This window comes from Crocodylus porosus, unplaced genomic scaffold, assembly GCF_001723895.1.
Source record: "Crocodylus porosus isolate Cpor-Errol unplaced genomic scaffold, CroPor_comp1, whole genome shotgun sequence".
NCBI classification, from domain to species: Eukaryota; Metazoa; Chordata; order Crocodylia; family Crocodylidae; genus Crocodylus; species Crocodylus porosus.
Genome location: NW_017728914.1, coordinates 19206941 through 19226237, shown reverse-complemented (window position 1 = coordinate 19226237; position 19297 = coordinate 19206941). Strand labels below are relative to the sequence as shown.

The 19297-nt window shown below is 51.4% G+C and overlaps 1 protein-coding gene across 1 annotated transcript in view; it reads left to right on the top strand.

Moving 5' to 3' along the window:
- Window positions 1–19161, top strand: part of AFAP1L1 (actin filament associated protein 1 like 1) — a 29277-nt gene extending 10116 nt beyond the window's left edge. Inside the window, exons 4-20 of the mRNA XM_019534721.1 lie at window positions 1316–1399; window positions 2060–2157; window positions 3335–3446; window positions 4695–4793; window positions 6153–6364; window positions 7170–7349; window positions 9191–9274; window positions 9737–9830; window positions 10235–10387; window positions 11075–11286; window positions 13180–13325; window positions 14084–14162; window positions 14399–14510; window positions 15456–15620; window positions 16633–16811; window positions 17310–17438; window positions 17987–19161. Coding sequence (XP_019390266.1) covers window positions 1316–1399; window positions 2060–2157; window positions 3335–3446; window positions 4695–4793; window positions 6153–6364; window positions 7170–7349; window positions 9191–9274; window positions 9737–9830; window positions 10235–10387; window positions 11075–11286; window positions 13180–13325; window positions 14084–14162; window positions 14399–14510; window positions 15456–15620; window positions 16633–16811; window positions 17310–17438; window positions 17987–18010 — 2162 coding nt within the window. The 3' untranslated portion in view covers window positions 18011–19161. The remainder of the gene's footprint in view (window positions 1–1315; window positions 1400–2059; window positions 2158–3334; window positions 3447–4694; window positions 4794–6152; window positions 6365–7169; window positions 7350–9190; window positions 9275–9736; window positions 9831–10234; window positions 10388–11074; window positions 11287–13179; window positions 13326–14083; window positions 14163–14398; window positions 14511–15455; window positions 15621–16632; window positions 16812–17309; window positions 17439–17986) is intronic.
- The last annotated feature ends 136 nt before the right edge of the window (window positions 19162–19297 follow it).

Below are 19297 nucleotides of genomic sequence, written 5' to 3'. Positions count from 1 at the left end.
AACCAGCATGGGAGCTGCAGAACCTGCTGCTTCCGACATCCATCGCAAAGACAATCGGATGGGGATGCAATTCAGGAAGGCGGCAGGGGGAACAGCTCTCTGCCTTGGCAGGAACGAACCAGCATTTGCTGCTCCCTTAGCCCCCGCCTGGCATAGGTTTTAGCTGAGAAGCTGGATCCCCCAGGTTCCCTGCCAGCCTCTGATCTCTCCCTGGAGACTGACACTTGCTGTGCCACCTGCCTTGCCCCGGTTACTGACAGAGACTCCTGACTCCCTCTGGTGGCACATTCATGCCAAGGAAGTCCTCCAGCTGACCTTGAATAGCAGAGGTGCAGGTATAAAACAAAATAGCTGGCAAGATCCAGCTGCTCTTCTCTCCTGATTTATCCAGGCCCTCCGGACTCTCTTATCAGTTACTGCTATTTCACTTGCTTTGCAATGGGAGCTGCAGGCAGTTTGGGGTGGAAAGCTCCCATGTTCTAGGGGGCAAGTGCCTCTGGATTCAGGGCTGAAACACTTGCTTCATCTCCTTTCAGTGCTAATCAACTGTATAACCCCTGGCAGGCCTCTGCTGCAGCAGCAGTGCTCCCGGGGGCCTCCCTTCCCCTCGCCCCAGCTGCCGCACACCGGAGTTACGCAGCATGTGTACGTCAGGCTGCCTGGCACGTGAAGCACTAACACCAGTTGGCTCCTGTACAAACAAGCCCAGCCCAGGGAATGGGGCCTACAGCATGTGGCCATGTTGTGATTGGACTGGAGTTGCTTGGCGTTTCCTGTGGAAACGCTCATTCCCACGGGCTTTCCTGCTACCCGGCTCTGCTGAGTGGGAGGAGGATTTCCATGGGAAGGGCAAAGCAGCTCCATACCTGGAAGCTTCACCGCTTCCTCCCCCAGCACCTGGGCAGAGTGGAAGTGTCGCCTAGAGACTCCATTTCCTCTGGAACAGCTCTCAGCAGGGGCCTCACTGAGCTGGAGATTGTAGCTTTTCCCTCTGTTTCCTTGTGCTTGTCATGCGTCATTGGTGCTCTCCTGCTTCTCCACCTCTTTCCTGCTGGGGTTACAGAGCTGTTTCTCTCCCTGTCCTCTGCCTGCTGCCCTTAGGGGCCAGGGGTCACTGTGACAGGTGCTGCAGGTTAACCGCACCATGCATGGTTATCTCTGGGTGCAGTGGTCCCTTGGGTTCCCCGCCAGTTTCCAGGGAGTGGGGTGTGTGACTGCCTGGGGAGTGGACCACCGACAAAGAGATCTGTGTGCTGGCCTACCTGTCCCCATGTTCAGAAGTTGGCTTAATTTTTCCCCTACTCATCGCTTGCAGGGAAGAATGTGGACTATATGTATGTGAACACAGAGACTCTGCACAATGGCACCAGCTTTGTGGAGTCCCTCTTTGAAGAGTTTGGTATGTACCAGCTGATCACCTCCAATTTGGAGAATCCTCCAATCCCTGTTGGCATGCAGCTGACCTGGCACAACTTCCTCTGGCCAAGAAGGCCATGAGGTCCTATCCCGCCCCAGGATTCTGGCATCACCCAGCACAAACTCTGTCAGCACGGCTGGTGAAGCCCTGACCTCTGGACCACTCATTACCCTAAATTTGTTCTGCACTACATGCCCAAATGGCAATTAAAACTGCTGGGACAATGGTAGAGAAAGCAGGGTAAAAACCAAATGTAACAACAGACATTGACAGTCAGTAAAGCTCCTGCGACCTGCTGCCCAAAACTGAGTGTAAATTCCGGCTGTCACATGCATCTGTTTTATTTCTTCACCCTTGCCCAAAGTTGAGCCCATTGTTCCATGAAGCACTTGGAAGCACCCAGATAGGAAAGGGCCTGTAGGACTCCACAGCTGGCTACATTTATAGCACTGCTGTGATACTGCAGAGCTGATAGATAACATTCTTGTGGCAGCTGAATGACTGATAAGGGGCAGTAGGGTGGAGTGGCTTTGTGCCTAGGGCTGTGAGATTAAAGAGGAAAGCTGTCTTGAAGGTCTGTCTGACAAGCCTGGTTTCTGGTGCTGCAGTGTTGCTTGGCCTCACAACTCCAATACTTTCCAGATTGCAACCTGCAGGATCTCCAGGACATGCAGGAGGAGGATGGAGACACTGGTGTGGGCATCGGCTTGGACCTTGCAAGGAGTCAGCCAGTCAAAAATGTGAGTCCAGCCACCTCTGAGTGCCCCTCACCATTGGTAGGTCCTTATGCTGACTCTGACAAGACTTAGTCTTTCAGGCCAGTGACACCCCTGTGGCTATACTCTGAGGTTGTAGTACAGTGGCAAGACTGATGCTGTGACTCCACATACCGAAATGCCCTGGGCTGCTGCGTTTGTTATGGAGCCAAGGCCCAAGAGGCAGCAACAGTGAAAGATGAAGGGTTGCAGAGTGCACAAAGCTAGACTCAATACCAGATAAACCTTTAGGCTTTGGTGCTAAGTTTTAGAAGGGAAGCAAGAAAAGTGAAAGTCAAAAAAAGAATACTGTTTTGAAGCTAGGTTGAATCCCAAATGGAGTGGATGTGACTTGTGTTTTGTGTTGGATGGTGCTGCTTGCCTGTGACTGGAAAAAGCCATGCTGTCACATTCTGTGCTCTCAGGCAACTCCTGCCCTGTGCAACTGGGTCTTGTGCTTCGTAAACAGTTGCCCAGTCTAGCACAATCATAAAAGCTCATAAGGGCTGGGGCAGGCAGTTATTTGGTGCATCTCCTACCCAGTGCAGCTTTAAATTCAGGAGAATCCAGCATCACCCCAGGTGTGGATCCACCTAGTTCCCCTTTAGGGCATCCGGCTCCCCTTGAAACCATGTAGCTGCTGGCTGAAAGTGGCTCTTGTCCTCTGGTGCGCAATCCATGTTGGGACCATGGCCAGGGTGGAGATGGTAGGGAAGGGAGATTAGAGGCTGGGGAATCAAAAGTGTGTTTTGGGGGTGAATATTCTCCTCCTTGGACATCCTGGCATTCTTCAGTCCTGATCAACACCTTTCTGGAAGAATGCCCAAAGAAGGCTCAGTCACGTTCATCATTAAGGTACCACAGCTTGGAGTATTTGCCAAGTGAGGATGCAAATCACAAGCCAGTTCGCTGCCTCTGAAAGTGGATCATTCAGTGTGAACCACTCAGGCTTTGAGAAGCCAGCGATTTCAATCCTGAAGAGTATAGCAAACATCCAGGGGCCCAGATCCAGAGGGATGACGGGAACTGGGGTTCCCTTTCTGGTTATTATGGTGACAGCTCTCACTGATGGTTCTCTGAACACCCTGATGGGCCTGTAGCTCAGCCCTGCCCCATTTCCCTCTGCATGTCTAATCCACATTGGTCTCTCTATCTCATGTAGGCTCCTGGGGACCCTCCACCCCCACTTCCCACCACCCCTCCACCTGAAGATTACTATGAGGAGGCCCTGCCTCTGGGCCCTGGAAAGGCCCCAGAGTACATCACTTCCCGCAGTAAGTTGAACACTGTGTAGACAAGGAGCAGGGTTGAGTACTCTGTCAGCTGGTCCCGGCATGTTTCTGCAGCTTCAGGGCCCTGATTTTGACACAGTAGACAAGGGACCTTCTTCAGAGCCTCTCACTGGGCTCCTCATTAGCTTATCTCAGGGAAGGCAGTGCTCTAGCATGGGGGCAGTGATACTCCTCTCTCTGCTTCCTCCCATCCCACAGTTATGTGACATGAGGAGGTTTGCTTTGATGCAGGGGTCAGAACTGAGTGACTGGGCATGTTCAGAGCCTGAGAGAAGATGCTCGCCCACAGCCAGTGCAACGGCTCAGGGAGCGCAGGGAGCTGGCTGGAGACAAGGGACTCAATGTGAAGGAGCTTTCATCTGCAGCAGTCAATGGATTTCATTTGTGGTATCTTCCCCAATGCCAAACCAAGCTCCTGCTGTATGGGGAGAAAATGAAGAGGTCGATCACTGAGGGTGACTTATCAGTAGTGCTGGTGGCTGGTCAGCTTGAGAATGACCATACAGGTGCATCAAGGGAATCGTATCCTATCCTGAATGTGGGGCCTTGTAGGAGAGAGGGATCCCTGAGCTACTCCATGTGGAGCTGCTTGGTTAGGGGCTCTGGCACTTCACAGGAAATTCAGTGCTGGGGTATTCAGTGCCTTGGCCTCTGCCTCCCTCCTATCCCAGCTGCTGGGTGCGTAGGGCTGAGTTTTGTCTATGTGAGGGACAGCCAAGGGAGGAGGCTGAAGGACTCCCAGGAACAGTCCCTGAAGGAGGAGTGTGCTGGGCTTCCTTCAGAGTGGCAGTGACCTTGGAGAAGTTTTCAGAAAGGAGCTGGATGCCAGAGGACTTTTCCCAGGCTGGGCCCCCAAAATGTGTCACTTGGCAGCCCCCACATATCATCTTTCCTCTCAGGGGCTGTGGTGTCTAGTGGCTCTCAGAGAGCGGGTAGGGAGGAGAGGGAGGCCTTCTGGGGCTGAGGCTCTTTCAGAGATCCTGTACATAAAGTTCTGTGTCCTTTTTGGGTCACGCATACTTCACCTCTGCCAGTAACTGCAGGCATGTCTAATTCTCTGAGGCTGGCCATGCTGCTGAGCTGGAGCTAATGCGAGCAGCAAGGCTTGGCCTAGTTTAGCTCAGCAAAGCCCTCAGATGAAGCCTTTTGATGATCCACTGTGCCCCATTAGTACCCTGAGCCAGAGTATTCTTTACTGAAAGCCTGATGTACTCTCTGTTTTCTCTGCAGATAGCTCCAGTCCCCCCAACTCAATCGAGGATGGCTATTATGAGGATGCAGACAGCAACTACCCCGTTACCAGGGTGAATGGGGAGCAGAAAAACTCCTGTAGGTAACAGGGCAGAGCCTCTTCAAGATAGCCACTCTCACGGGGCAGGAGTGAATCCAGCATGAACTAGGCCAAATGCAGAGGGGATGAGCTGTGGCCTGGAGATGGGGAATCCTACCCTGAGGCAAAGTTACCTAGGGGCACACACAACCTATGGTTGACCACAGAGCTCCAGGACTTTCATAGGTGGATGTTGCAGAGTTGAATTGGAGGAGTGAGGAAGAGCCAGGCCCTCTATTCATTTACTGCAACTTAGCCCCCATGGAAAGAGTGGGCACCTGCTGCTCTGGGAACCCCTGCCAGAAGCAATACACTAACGACAAACTAGCCCTTCCCCTGCGTGGAAAAAATCCATCTATGGACAGCTCAGGGGCTGGGACTTTCCTCATCCAGTTGCTCTTCAGGACCCTACCTCACTAGCCACTGGGGCAAAGCTGGATATTGGCAGTTGGCAACTCCTGGCATGCATGGTACCTCTAACATGGGCTATCAAGCCTTGACCTTTCTCGCTGTGCTTGGAGAAGCCATTGATTCTCTAGGAACAAGACTCTCCATCTAAGACTGAAAGCTTCTCTTGCAGATGAGGTTGTTTACAGCCCTCCCTGCCTCATCTATGTAATAAATGTCCAAGAAGGTTAGAAATCTGGACCTGTCCCTGCCTCTGACTCTGTCCTCAACAACTTGGAAGAGGCTTAGGGTAACATTGGCCAATGCATAGGGCCCTCTCACTGTGAAGCTCTGCTGGCACCAACCACAGTCCCCAACTTCAGGAAGAGACATTCCTGGTGGGTTTTGCTCTCAGGAGTAGGCAATTGTTCCCACATGGCCAGCTCCTCCATTGCTCTGTGAACCTTCAGGGAGCCACCCCCATGTGCAGGGAATAGACTGGCACGTAGTATAAAAACAGTGACATGTTCCATAGTGTGCAGTTGCTGTCCCCGGCCATATTTGGGAGGGTCAGGGCAGAAGTGTTAGTGTGTGAGATCCCCCACTTCACAGAGAAGAAATGACTGTGCTGGCTAGTTCTCAGCCTTGCAGCTTTTGGTCAGATGCTCACAAACCTGGAATCTGTTAAGCCAGTCCACTGGCTCAGACAGAGGGATCTCTTGTCCAAGTAGGCCTGGCACTTGGCCTCCCAACACTAGGGGTGGACTTGGAAAGTAACTGGGGGAAAATGGAAACTCAGTGTCACTGCTTCTGTTCCAAGTTTGACCCTGAGTCTCTCCCTCTAATTTTCTCTCCCCAAGAACTGCTTAGAGAGGGAAACCTCTGGGCTGGAGTCCCACTCTGGATGTAAGGCACTGGAGCTCTGTTCTCAGTGGTATCCTGGGGTGACAGATTTTTATGCTTTCTTCTAGACAATGACTCCGATGCAATGAGCAGCTCCTATGAGTCCTATGATGAGGAGGAGGAGGAAGGGAAGGGCCAGCAGCTGACACACCAGTGGCCGTCAGAGGAAGCTTCCATGAACCTGGTGAAGGACTGCAGGATTTGCGCTTTCCTGTTGCGCAAGAAGCGCTTTGGGCAGTGGGCCAAGCAGCTGACAGTCATCAAGGAAAACAGACTCCTGGTGAGGCTGCAGTGGGCTGAGCACTGGGCTATGCAGCGGGGTTTCAGGGAGGGTCTAGGTTGAAGAAAGGTGGCAGCATCATGTGGAGTTGGAGCGGCCTTTGGCTTCAGCTTGAGAGCACCAAAGCTGGGATTAACTTTGGTGGAGAATTGCCAAGCTTGTCTAACCACTTGATGAAGAGCAAAATGTGGGGTTGTCTCCTGTGCATCATCTCTGCAGGTATAAGCCGGATTTTGGGAATCTCTGTGATGTTGTAAGGTCATATATCTAAACCCACATATACTGTGCAAAATAACGCTGCCCCCTCCAAGACCCATAGCCCAGGTCTCCAAGCAGAAGCCATCAGAGTTCACCTGAGTGTTTACTACCTGACACCATCATGCCAACCATGATGGACAAAGTTTGAAAGGCAGGTTAAAGGCACAGCACAGCCCACACAGTAGGATGCTGGATTCCTCAGGTTCTGTGCTAGCTCTGAGAGGACTTGTGGTCTTGGTAGGAGAAGGACAGAGGAGTGGGGATTCCTGGGTTCTGTTCCTCCATTCCTCTGTGACTTAAGCTGAGTCACTCTTCCTATCCCAGTTGGGAAACTGAGGAGCAGTCACATGAGACTACTGTAACTTTGCAATCTCTGTAAACTGCTTTGGGGTCTCGGATAACGTTTCATATAACAGATAGCCAGAACCTGGGCAGAGATGTTCCCCACTGGGCTGACATGCTCCCTCTCCCCATATCCCCATAGCATTGGCAGAAGATACAGGCTGGTTTCCACTACAAGCATAACTATTGCATCTTCTTTTTCTAGTGTTACAAAAGCTCCAAGGATCGGCAGCCACACCTAGAGGTGCCCCTGAGCGCCTGCAATGTTATCTACGTGCCCAAGGATGGACGCCGCAAGAAGCATGAGCTGCGCTTCTCCCTGCCAGGGGCCGAGGCCCTGGTGCTGGCAGTACAGAGCAAAGAGCAGGCTGAGGAGTGGCTTAAGGTACCCTTGTCTCTGCCTCGTGTCACTGGCTCAGTGATGTTGAGGGACTGTCACCAGCTCTGTGTTATAGGAACCTTTCCAGTGAATCCTCCTGGCTCTGATGCTATCATCTCTGCATGTAGCTTGGTTCCCATGATCCCTGTCTGAAACCAGTAGTAGGCAGGGTGGCTGGCTCCCATGGGAAAGGCCAGGGTTTCCATGCTGCCTCATCTTGATGGAGAAGAGGGCTTTCCTCACATCTCTTATCACCCCTGTCTAGCTGGGGCTCCAGCTGTGAGGAGAGCTCTCCAGCCAGCACAGCCTGCCCAGGCAGTGTCCTCCCCTTCCGCTGGCTCTGATAGCCAGGAGTCACACAGGCTATGGGGGAGGGCCTCCTCTTGCCCTCTCCCCTTTTCCTGCCTTTGTTTTGGATGAAGGAGGGTGGGTAGCTTGGTCTGTATGTGGGAAGCTGCAGGGGGAAGTCACTAACTCTGTGTCTGAGCTGACAGTGTGTGAAGGGACATGAAATAAGGGTATTAAGCAGCACCACCACCTCTACCCCAGGGAGCCACAACCCCTGACCCTGCTTACTTTAAATCTGGTAGGATAGGGTGATCAACTGCTTCGAGACTGGTGTGCCGGTCCTGCCCCAGATCTCCCTCTCTATCCCACCCCATTACAGTGCAGTGTGGATCAACTGGTGCCATCACATCCTGGATAGCAAATGGACCTGCATTTAAGTGCTGGATTGGGGAAGAGGGGGAACCCTGTGCACATCTCCAGGCTGATTCAGCATGGAAGTTCTGATCATGATTTCTGAGTACTTTGCTTCACAGGCAAACTGAAGTAGTTCAGGAAAGACTGCCCTCATGCAGGGTGGGTCCTGATGGGAGTTTGCCAGTTTCGCCATTGTCCCAGCCCAGCCTGCCAAACTTTGCATGTATGTTCAGGCATCCTGGGTTCCCATTCCTGCTCTGCTGCAGTCTTCCTGTGTAACCTTAGGCAAGTGATGTAGTCTCTAAGGGCATGTCTACGTGAGACCCTTTAAGGTGCATTAGCCTAAATTTAAGCCCATTAGGGCATGTGTGCACCCTTAATGTGTTTTAAAATGGAGAATTTAGGGTATTCACATCTAAATTTGATGCCTGCAAATGCAGGTATCAAATGTAGGCATGAATAGTTAAAGCACATTTAATAAACATGTAGATGTATTAAATCACATTAATGCTGTGTGTGTGGACTGCCTTGGGACTAAAGTTAGTCCCAAATCAGTCCACACGCAGTGTTAATGCACTTTAATGCCTTCACATGTAGACGTCAGCTTAAACCTGCTTAATGCACATTAAGCTAATGCACATTCAGTTTTAGCACACTTAAATGCATGTGTAGACACGCCCTCTATGCCCATCTGTATAACCAGAGTAATAGCACTTCCCTTTCTGACACTGTTGGAAGAAGAATTATGTTCAGGCATTCTTAAACTGACAGAAGCCACATTCGTGTAGTGGTTCAGTCTGTCTGCCACTGAAGCCTCATAGGTCAGCTGGCTAGACTCTATTCTGACTTCTTTCTTTGGGACTGTAAATGGGAATCTGAGACGTATTTCAATCAGTTCACTCCATGGCTACCCTATTCATTAAGTGCAAGTCAAATGAGACTGGGCAGAGGAAGTTTTTTAGAGGAAACTTTCCAGTGAGAAACGTGCCAGTTACTCCCTGCAGCTGTTCAGAAGGGAGTATGGTCACTAATTCCAAACTGCCATTTGCTCTGGTCAGACCATGGCAGCGTGGCCAGTCTTGGAGTTCATTCAGTTGAACGGGGTCCTGAGATGTTGTTGCTAAGAGGCTTTGTCATTGTCACAGGCAATAAAGGAAGCGAGCAGCCCCAACACAGGAGGGACCGAGGCCTCTACATCCCCTGTACTGTGCAAAACAGACCTGGACAAGGTAACCCGTTTTCTCTCTTCCGCTATCCAAATTGTGCTGCTGGTCAGACTGAGCTGAGGATGGGAGGAGGGAAGTACGCCTACCCTGATGTCACAGTGACTGAAGGACTGGGAGTGCTGAAGAGCAGGCTTGCTTTCCTGCATTTGCATGGTAGTAGGTGGTGAAAGGCTTCCTGAAGGCACCCTCAAAGAACATCCAAGATCGGCCTGAGCTGGAGGTGTAGACTCTTCTAGTGGCCTGGGGCACATACCCTTCCTGTTCTGCTGTGTTAGATGGAGGCTACTGGGAGCCTGTATGAGGCTACTGGGACCCTGCCACATTTGCAGAGCTGTCATTGATGGTGGTCATTCCAGGCTCACACTGAAAGGGTTAAAGCTCTTTGGGTGTTGTGGTGAGGTGGGTAGCTGCTACCATCAGGATCCCCATGACCTGCACTGATCTATGCTTGCCTTTTCCCCACAGAGGTTATCACAAGACAAACAGACTTCTGACTCGGACAGCGTGGTGACAGGAGAGAACTGCTCACCGCTGGCCCGGAGGGAGCCCCGAGAACATGGTGAGAGCACCAGCCCCTCTGCAGCTGCAGAAACAGCCCTCCCTCCCTTTCCCTCAGCTCAGTGGTGTCCATTAGCTGCTGCAACATGGGAAGGGGCTGGCCTGCTCACACACTCTTTGTTAGTGCCATTAGGCCCTGCTGCATGGCTGGTAATAGGAGGCTCCTTCCACAGAGCTGGCAGCCCCATCCCTGAGTTTTCCCTCCACACCAGTCATTGGGAACTCTGTTGTCCCAATGTACAAGAGTTGTTGGGAGTTGAGAACGGCCTGCTCTAGCTCCTATCAGCATATCTCCAACATGCAACTGTCCCAGCCCCTGAAAAACTGCTCTTGCCTGAGGTAGGCAGTGCTTTGGCTGGCTTTGAAGATGCCCTCTCCTGAGCTGGCACTCCATCCTGTTCCCAGGGAAAGGCAAGAAGAGTGGCTTGGCTGAACTGAAGGGCTCGGTGAGCCGTGCAGCTGGGAAGAAGATTACCAGGATCATCAGCTTCTCCAAGAAGAAGGCATCTCCTGAGGACACACAGACCTCCTCCACTGAGGAGGACATCCCATGCTGTGGTTTGTACCACACTGATAGGAGAGGGTGACAGGAGCACAAACAGGGACTCCTGGTGAACTGAGTCTAGAGGGAAGTTTGCCTTGGGACTTGGTGACAGGTCCTCCTCTGCCCCAGTGGAAAGGGTAGAGTGGGGTGGAGAGGTTGCTATCCAAATTGCTGAGGATTTTGCTGTTGCTTCTGAATTTCAAGACTCCATTTCTGTGGCCCAAATGTAGAAACACTTTGCAAACCTACTGGCTTCAGGGGAGATTTTTCCTGAGCATGATCTCAGTAACGACCAAGCAGGAGGGCCCAGTGACTAATAGCTTTGTGTTTCTAATTGGAAGATCTCCACACAGAGGGAGCATCCAGACACCTCATGGAGTTTTGCAGTAGGGCTTTTACTGTTGAAGAAATTATTGTGAGGAAATAGCTGCCACAAGTTTGTTAAGGGTGAATGGCAGAGGTAGGGAGACCTGCAGTGATTTGCTGACAGGCACAGCAGTAGGAGCGCAGCAGCACTTCAGACTGATAGAGTGAGAGCAGATGACCTTTCAGTTGCATGACTGGCGCCTCCAGAAAACACCCCCCGGTGCCTCTTACTACCCGCCTTCTTCTCTACCTCATGCATGGCAGTTAATTAGGTCCAGCCAGTTAGGCACTGACTGAGATGCTGACTTCTGTCTGGGATCTGGCTTTCCCTGCAGGTTATTTGAACGTCTTGGTTAATCAGTGCTGGAAGGAGCGCTGGTGTCGCTTAAAAGGCAACACCCTTTATTTCCACAAGGACCGCACTGATTTACGCACACACGTGAACGCTGTTGTCCTCCGCGGCTGTGAGGTGGTTCCAGGGCTGGGCCCCAAGCACCCGTTTGCTTTCCACATCCTTCGAAATGGCCAGGAAGTCTCTGCCTTGGAGGTGAGCATTCATTCACTGAGGCCTGGGGGAGTGAAGGAAGCATTCCCTGCCTCATTCAAGGAGTAGAGGTTGGGCCCAAAGCTTGGGCTGCTGTTTCCTCAAGTGTTACAACAAACCTCGAGCTAAACAGGGAAATGTCCTACATTTTAAAGCGAGACTTCCTCAGATCATCCAGTTTAGCCCTTCCCCTACTGTGCTTGACACTTGAGACAATCATGTGAGGTTAGCGCATGGAACAGAGAAGCAATATGGAGCAGATCAAAAAGTGAAGTGGATCAGTTGAGTTTCTCTGCATGGGATCATAAAAAAGTAGGACTGGAAGGGACCTCACAATGTCATCTAGTCCAGCCCACTGCTCAAGGCAGGATCATCCCTGACTAAACCATCCCAGACAAGTGTCTGTCTATCCTGCTTTTGAAAGTTTCCAAGTATGGAAAATGCACAACTTCTCTAGGTAGCCTGCTTCAATGCCTGCCCCACCTCATAATCAGAAAGATCCTCCAAATCTCCAACCTAAATTTTGCCTGCTGCAGCTTGAGGCAGTTGTTCCTAGTCCTGTCCCCTACAGCCACAACGAAAAGCCCATTTCCATCCTTTCTATAATCACCCTTCAGGTATTTGAAGACTTATCAAATCCCCCCTCAGTCTTTTCTTCTCCACACGAAATAACCCTAGTTCTTTCAGCCTTCCCTCGTAAGTCTTGCCTCTCAGGCCCCCAGCCATTTTTGTTGCCAGGTGCTGGACTCTTTCCAAACTGTCCACTTCCTTCTTAAAGTGTGGGGCCCAAAACTGGACGCAGTACTCCAGAGGTGCCCTCACCAGTGCTAAAAATAATCACTTCACTTGATTTGCAAGTGACACTCCTGTTTATACAACCCAGGATGCTGATGGGTTTTTTTTCAATAAGAGGACACTGTTGGCTCATATTCAGTTTATGGTACACTGTAAACCCCAGGTCCTTCTCTGCAGTACTGCAGCCTAGCCATTGAATCCCCAGTTTGTATTTGTGCATGTGGTTATTCTGTCCCAAGTGCAGAATGTTGCACTTGTCCTTGTTGAATGTCATCTGGTTGACTGCGGACCATTTCTCCAGTCTATCCAGGCCGTTCTGGATCCTAGCCTGCCCTCTGGAGTGTCCCAATTCCACCCAACTTGGTGTCATCTGAAAGTTTGCTAAGCGTGTATGAGATCAACCAAAAGCAAAAGATCAGATGAATTGATGAGGAAATGAGCTTCTACATTAACAATCACCGTCATTACTCCTGCCACAAGCAAAGGAGTTGGATTCTTTAAATCTTTATCTTTGTAGGATCCCTTAAGAGATGTGAATTTTTTATCCCGTGGTTGATTAAAGCATACATGCATGGGTTGTCCCTGTTAATTTGTTTCATAATCTCCTTTCTCCCCTTTGTTGATTAAATTCATTGAATTATTTCACTTGGGGTCTAAATGATTATAGAGCAGCTACCCAGGCATTTATAGAATTGATGCAGAGAGACTGCTGAATTGGGTGAATGGGACAAGTGAAGACATTTGACTCCTATAGTTGCTCTCATGATGGGGTCTGAATTGGAGTGGGAATTTGATGTGGATTCAGGTACATGAGAGATTCACTAGGGAGAATAACTTTTCCCATCTCCTTACTACAAACACTTTATCTTCAGACAACCAACCCTATTTCAATATGCATGTGTGGCGTGCATTACTAAAGCGTGCATTTTTTTGTGTGGGATGGTGTCACAGAGCTTGTGTGGGAGATCCAATTCAAGGAGAATAAGAAAGAATAATTCCCTGTCATTCTTTATGCTCACAAGTATTAAGATTATCTAATGCTTCTTGGAGAGAGCTGAGGCAGATCCGGAGGCCATGGTATGCTTCTCTCACCCTCCCCAGGCAAACTGCTCTGAAGATCTCGGCCGCTGGCTTGGCCTTCTGCTGGTTGAGACTGGCTCAAAGACAACCCCAGAGGCCTTGCACTATGACTACGTGGATGTCGAGACAATTGCCAACATAGTCACTGCCGTGAGACACTCCTATCTGTAAGGGGCTCCCTCTTTCACCCTACCCCTACTCTTTAGGACAGCATGGCTGGGCCTCCCTATAGGATCCCACATTAGCCAAGGCTTGCCTGGCACCCACCCACTACTGCTCTGGCTGGGCCTTGTAGAGTACATCTCTTTTAAGGCTATTGGTAAGTCATCCATAGTGAGGCCCTCTTGTTTCTCTGCTGCCAAATTTGAGGGCCCCAAGACAGTGCCCACAGCCTCCAAAGCATCCTAACCCTCAGTATCAGTAAGGAAGGAAGGAGGGATATGCCATAGGGCCAGTAGATCTGGGGTTATGATTTGTGGGGCTCCAGGCTATGTATGCCTTCTACAAGCTACCAAATAGTTAGAGACCCAGAGTGGGACTTGGGAGTTTGGGGTTTGCTTTGGGAACTGGAATAAGTCATTGCATCTCTCAGTACCTCATTGCTGAGACAAGATAACATCTACTCCAACGTTCCTCTAAGTGCAGGGCACCTGCTTTGCAAGTTATAGGAGACCTGTAAATGTAAGATGCTAAGCCTTTGTAAGGTCTAAAGGAGTGGGGAGAGATCTCCTGAAGCAGGTCTCTGCTTTTAGTAGTCTGGAAATTGCTGGCATGCTGCATAGGCTAGGCTATGAAGTCATGAATGCCTTCAATGTCATTTGAGCTCCATGGATAGAAGGGGCTAGGTGAGACTGAAGAGTTTTTGCTGTTCTGGAAGGGAAGATGCTGGCTAATGTGCTCTGCCTCCACCTCTCTGTTTCCCCAGGTGGGCCAGCTCTTCACATGAGTGCCAGACTGATTTGTCCCGGGTGGTGTATGATGATGTTCCCTATGAAAAGGTGCAGGTAAGACTGGATCATGCTCTGTCCAATTCTTCCTTACCCACCTTCCATCTTGTGGCCTCCACAGGACAATTCTAGGGAGGGAAAGGACCCTGTTTACCCCAGGCATGCTGGGGGGCCATGACTCCTAGGCAGTCACACAGCTGTGGGTGCAGACTTCCAGCTCCTGTCCAGCATCAATGAGCTGCACTATGCATGGAAATGAGTTCAGTGTGTCCACCCGTCTCTATTCTGTCCAGCCTGAGGACCTGCCACGGCCCTCAGGGGCACAGGTGAAGCGTCACGCCTCCTCCTGTAGTGAGAAGTCACGTCGTGTGGACCCACAAGTCAAAGTAAAGAGACACGCATCGAGTAAGTTTGGGGCTGTGGATCCAGATCTTATTCCTGTGGGAGGGTGTCAGATGGACCAGGGGCTGAAGCTTGCCATCTGGAGCCAACAGGTCCTCTTTAGCCCCAAGTCACTGAAGCTGAGAGTCATTTCCAGCTGCTGCCTGTTTAAGGTCTCAGTAAGATGAGGTGGGGTCTTAGTTCGGTCCTTAAAGGAGACATGGCCACCTGACTCCAGCATTGTCCCAGCTGGGGCTGACCATCAGATCAGTCTGACAGGCCCAGGACTGGATGTGCTTTTTCAACTTGCCAGTGTCTGGCATGTTGGTAGGATGCAACAGGGGGAAGCTCAAAGAGCCCCTGCCTTTCACAGCCTGTCTGCACATGGAGGAAAATAACTACCAGTAATATCTGTACCAACACCTGGCAGCTGCTTATCTGGCACACAGACTGCAGCTTCCATCTGCTTCCAGAGCAGACTAAGTTAAACCACACAGAGGCACTCCAAGCTAGGGGCAAGAGCCCACATAGAGAGTGAGTGCAAAACAGGTGTGGTGCTCTCAATTCCCACCTGAGCTACTTTTCAGGCACGCACTATGGGAATAAACTCTGAGCCAAAGTAGCACCCTAGAGATGGGGAGATCTTCAGCTTCTCCTCAGCACCTACTGCCTGACCTAAGCCAGCAGGTGTGGGACCAAGACACTCATTTCAACCTAATCCGTATAGCACCCAAACAGGACCCCCAGTGCCATCTGGGAGAGGGGTGGGCTGGCATATTGACTCTTTGCTCAGGGAGTCGTCCTTCCTGCCATGTCCTTGTCTAGCCTCTTTGAGCTGACCTGGTTCATCCCAGGTAAGTCCTGTTGTTGCCTTCCTGAGCTGGTATCCTAGTTGTCCCTTACAGAGGCAGAGACCATTGTGCCAACCCTAAGCCCCTCACCTGACAGCCAGCATCCTGGTCTCTGCAGATGCCAACCAGTACAGGTATGGGAAGAACCGGGCTGAGGAGGATGCCAGGAGGTTTCTAACAGAGAAGGAGAAGCTGGAGAAGGAGAAATCCTCTATCAGGAATGAGCTGGTGGCCCTAAAGAAAGAAAAGCGGGAGCTCCGGGAAGCCATGAAGAGCAGCACAGGTATGGGCCAACTGCAGCACCAGCCAAGAGAGGAAATGTACATCTTCTGAGCTGCTCCTCACCTCTGTGTGCAAGGACATTGTGGTCTCCATCTGGGCACAGCTTGTTCATGCCCAGCAGTCAGGGTGGCTGCATGTGTCCTCCATCTAGTCCTGCCAAGCCTGACCTGCAAACATCTTCCCCAACAGCAGTCCTGCTCCCAGCTCTGGCATTGCACCTGCAGAGCCTCCTCTCAGGCCTCCCCTACCGGCTCCTCATCCCTGGGGTGCCTGGTTGTGCAGACAATTCTGCCAGTTGCGTGCACAGTTGCCAATAAGCTCCCGCTCCTGACCCCGGTCCCATGCAGGTTATACCTGGCAGCAACCCAACTCCCTCTGGGCCTGTGTCTTCCAGATTGGGCAGTGCTGACTCCCAGTTGGTCCAGCCTCAGCACTGCTCTGCTCTGGAGCTGTTCCTCACACTCTTTGTTCCTGGCTTTTCCCCCTCTCAGGCTGGGGCTTCGCTTTAAGCCCTCTGCCAAAATGGCTATTTCTTTCCACTCAGTTAGGTCAGATGCGAAGTGCCAGCTGCAGAGCTGAGTCAGCGCAGGCTGGAGCAGACTGCTGCTTCCACTGCTGGGAATCGCTGCTGCAACCACTGACCAACAGCGTCACCTAGTGACCAAAACATGAGCGACTCCCCAGCAAAGTGGGTGTAACTGTTTCCCGCTCAGTTCCTGAGCTTGAAAAGTCAGAGCAGAAAACCAGCTCCTAATAAATCCTAGCAAAGGTGGGAACCTGATGCCCTGCACGGCTAGACTAAGCACTATGACACTAGAAACAGACCTAGACAGAAGTGTTAGAGCATCCCCAGCTGGGACCACAACCCTTCTTGCCACCCAGAAATGAAATACTCAGATCTTCAGGGGGGGAGGGATGAATCAGACCCACCTCTGAACCCCCTTTGCAGCCTGCAACCTCCAGGCATCTCTGAACTGATGGGGCCTGACCCATCTTCTTTGTGCTGGGAGCAGGGCACAAGCTGAAGGAGTTGGAGGAGCGCATTGTGGCCTTGGAAGAGCAATGCAAGGGGAAGGAGGAGCGACGCGTGGACCTGGAGCTCAAGCTGACAGAGGTGAAAGACAGGCTGAAACAGTCGCTAGCTGGAGGGCCTGCTCTGGGGCTAGCTGTGACCACCAAGGCCGAAAATGGGGTATGGAGATGCTACCTACCATCCATCCATTCATCCATCCACAGGCTGGGGCACTTATGCTGCACTGGGGCAGAGCTAGGATGACTCCTTTTGCTGCTGGCAGGTGGGAAGTGCAGGGATACAACTAGACTCACTTTGGTCTTGAGACTGCACCTTCCCCTGTGCTTTGCCAACCTTGAAGCTGAGGAAGTCCTGCATCCTCACTGTCCTTCTCTTAGGCCATTTAAGTCCAGGTGACTTGTCCTTTGTTCTGCTGAGGCACCTAAGAACTGACCTGCAGCCCCCCCAGTTATTTCAGTCCTGGGCTCCCCACACAGCCTTGCCACTGCCTGTTGCAGTTTAGCCTGCCCAGCTGCCCCTTACCGGATGGTTAATGCTCATTTGATACATGGGGAAGCTGCCAATTTGTACTACAATCTGGTGTCTCTCACTGCATCCCCATCTCCTGCTGTCACAACTCCCTGGGTCTCTAAACATTTGTTTTTTCCTCTTCTACAGGAGACTGGAAATAAGCCAAATGGGAATGTACCAGACCACTTGGTCCCTGTTAACTGTGCAGCAGAGATGAGGAAGAGGAGTCCTTCCCTCCTTCCTACCAACAAAGGGAACGTGCTGCAGAAGGCCAAGGTATAGCTGTGCTCCCAGCCTAGGAGCACCTTCCCCCGCTCCCTGCCAACAAGGTATGAAGCTGACACCCTGATCCCACCCCATCAGATCCTCAGACACTTAACCTTCCCCAGACCAGGAGGCTGGAGAATTACATGCCTCCCCAGCAAAAGCACAACATCTGCCTGCCAAAGGGGCAGGTAACCTTCAAACTAGCAAGATGCCAGGCTGCCTGGCTGGAGATCGTTCAAGTGGCAATTTGTGGCCTGATTCCCAGGAAAGTGGTGATAACTGTTACTAGGAGGCTGAGCTACACTGGCCAAAGCACTTGCCATCTTATCTTAGCCCTGGGAAGGCTGAGCTATATGAGGCCTCATCAGGTTTCTGTCCATCTACAACCACTGAATCCCACATGAGGTGAAGGACCCTGATCGGAGCTAGAGCCCCATTCCCAGTACAGGTCTTGGTGTCTAAAACATTGGGCCTAAAGTTGCTCCAGATCTCTCTGTGCTGTCCTCCTGCTAGCAGGCCCTTAAACTGACTCTTTCTCTCTTTCCTTCTTTTTGCAGGAATGGGAAATGAAACAAACCTAAGCAGAGCAGCGAGCCCTCACAGCCTGCCAAGAACCCACTGGACACTGGGATATACTGAAGAGCCACAAGCCCCTTTACCCCAAGGACCTTGGAAGAGGGTGCTGGGGAGAGGTGCAAAGAGAAGCACCCACCCTCCAATTGCACTGACGTCTGGCAAGCAAACAAGATGATGACAGAACTGCTGGGGAGGAGGGGAGTGGGAGGGGTATTGGGGAGGGGGGAAATCCTTCAATGATAAGATTCGCATGCTGCTGGAATACCCGTCTCTGAGGAAGGAGCACCCTGAACAGGACTGGAACACCAGCCCTCCTGAAGGATGTTTCCTTCTTGGCAAATAACAAACTGGCAGCCAGAGCTGCTGGATTATAGTCCAGATTCTGTCAGTGGGTCTGTGCTTTACATCACATGCCTCCATTTTTTGCCATCTGTTAAGCATGGGTCAGCAGGATACTTCAGCCAGGGGGTGCTATGAGCTTTCATCACAGGCATGAAATGGAAGTTCCTGGGAGCCAGTGTTATGTTAGAGCCTGCTCTGCTAGACCAGACCAGACCACTGACATAGCGTCTGGTCTTGCCTTGTGCCAAACTGGATCAGAGAGCATGTGTCTTGCCTCTGCAGCAGTCTAGTCCAGAGGCCCTAAAAGGAGGTGACACTCCCCTTGGCGCTTCTCCTGTGCCCTGTGTTGGGTTCCAGATACCTAGTCAGTGGCTTACTGGGGTGCTCTCAGCCAAACAGCAGCTTCTCAAATGCTTTGGTTTTCTTTCTAATACCAAGTAAGCTCAGTAGCATCAGGAGGGTGGAGGCTGTGCAGTCATCTGTGGCTGACACTTTCAAAAGCAACCACACTCTTTTTGGGTGCAAAGAGCAGGGATCAGCTGAGGATGAACCAGAGCTCAAGTGCCAACGCTGGAAAGCAAATGGCTAGCAGCCAGCTGGGGCCTTGCCAAGTATCTGGGAGAGGCTATAAGCAACTAGAGTGAAGATAGCCATGTTCGCTCTCCCTTGAGCTAGTGTCAGATGCAGAGCTGAGAGGGAAACGGAGACTACGGTATTTTCGGTCAGTGGTGCTTTCTCCATCCTGTACATAGGATAGGATGCATTGTTATTTGGAGGGTATAGCCAAAATGGAGAAGGAACAGAGAAAGGGGAATAAAGAAGAGCAAGATGCTGAGGGGGGCGGGGAGAAAATAGTCTTGATTAATGTTAGTGTGTGTGTTGGGAGTGCGGAGGGGGAGAGGGGAAGCGCTGCTGTCCTGCCATCCTGCAACGGGCCAGTCTGTGTGAGC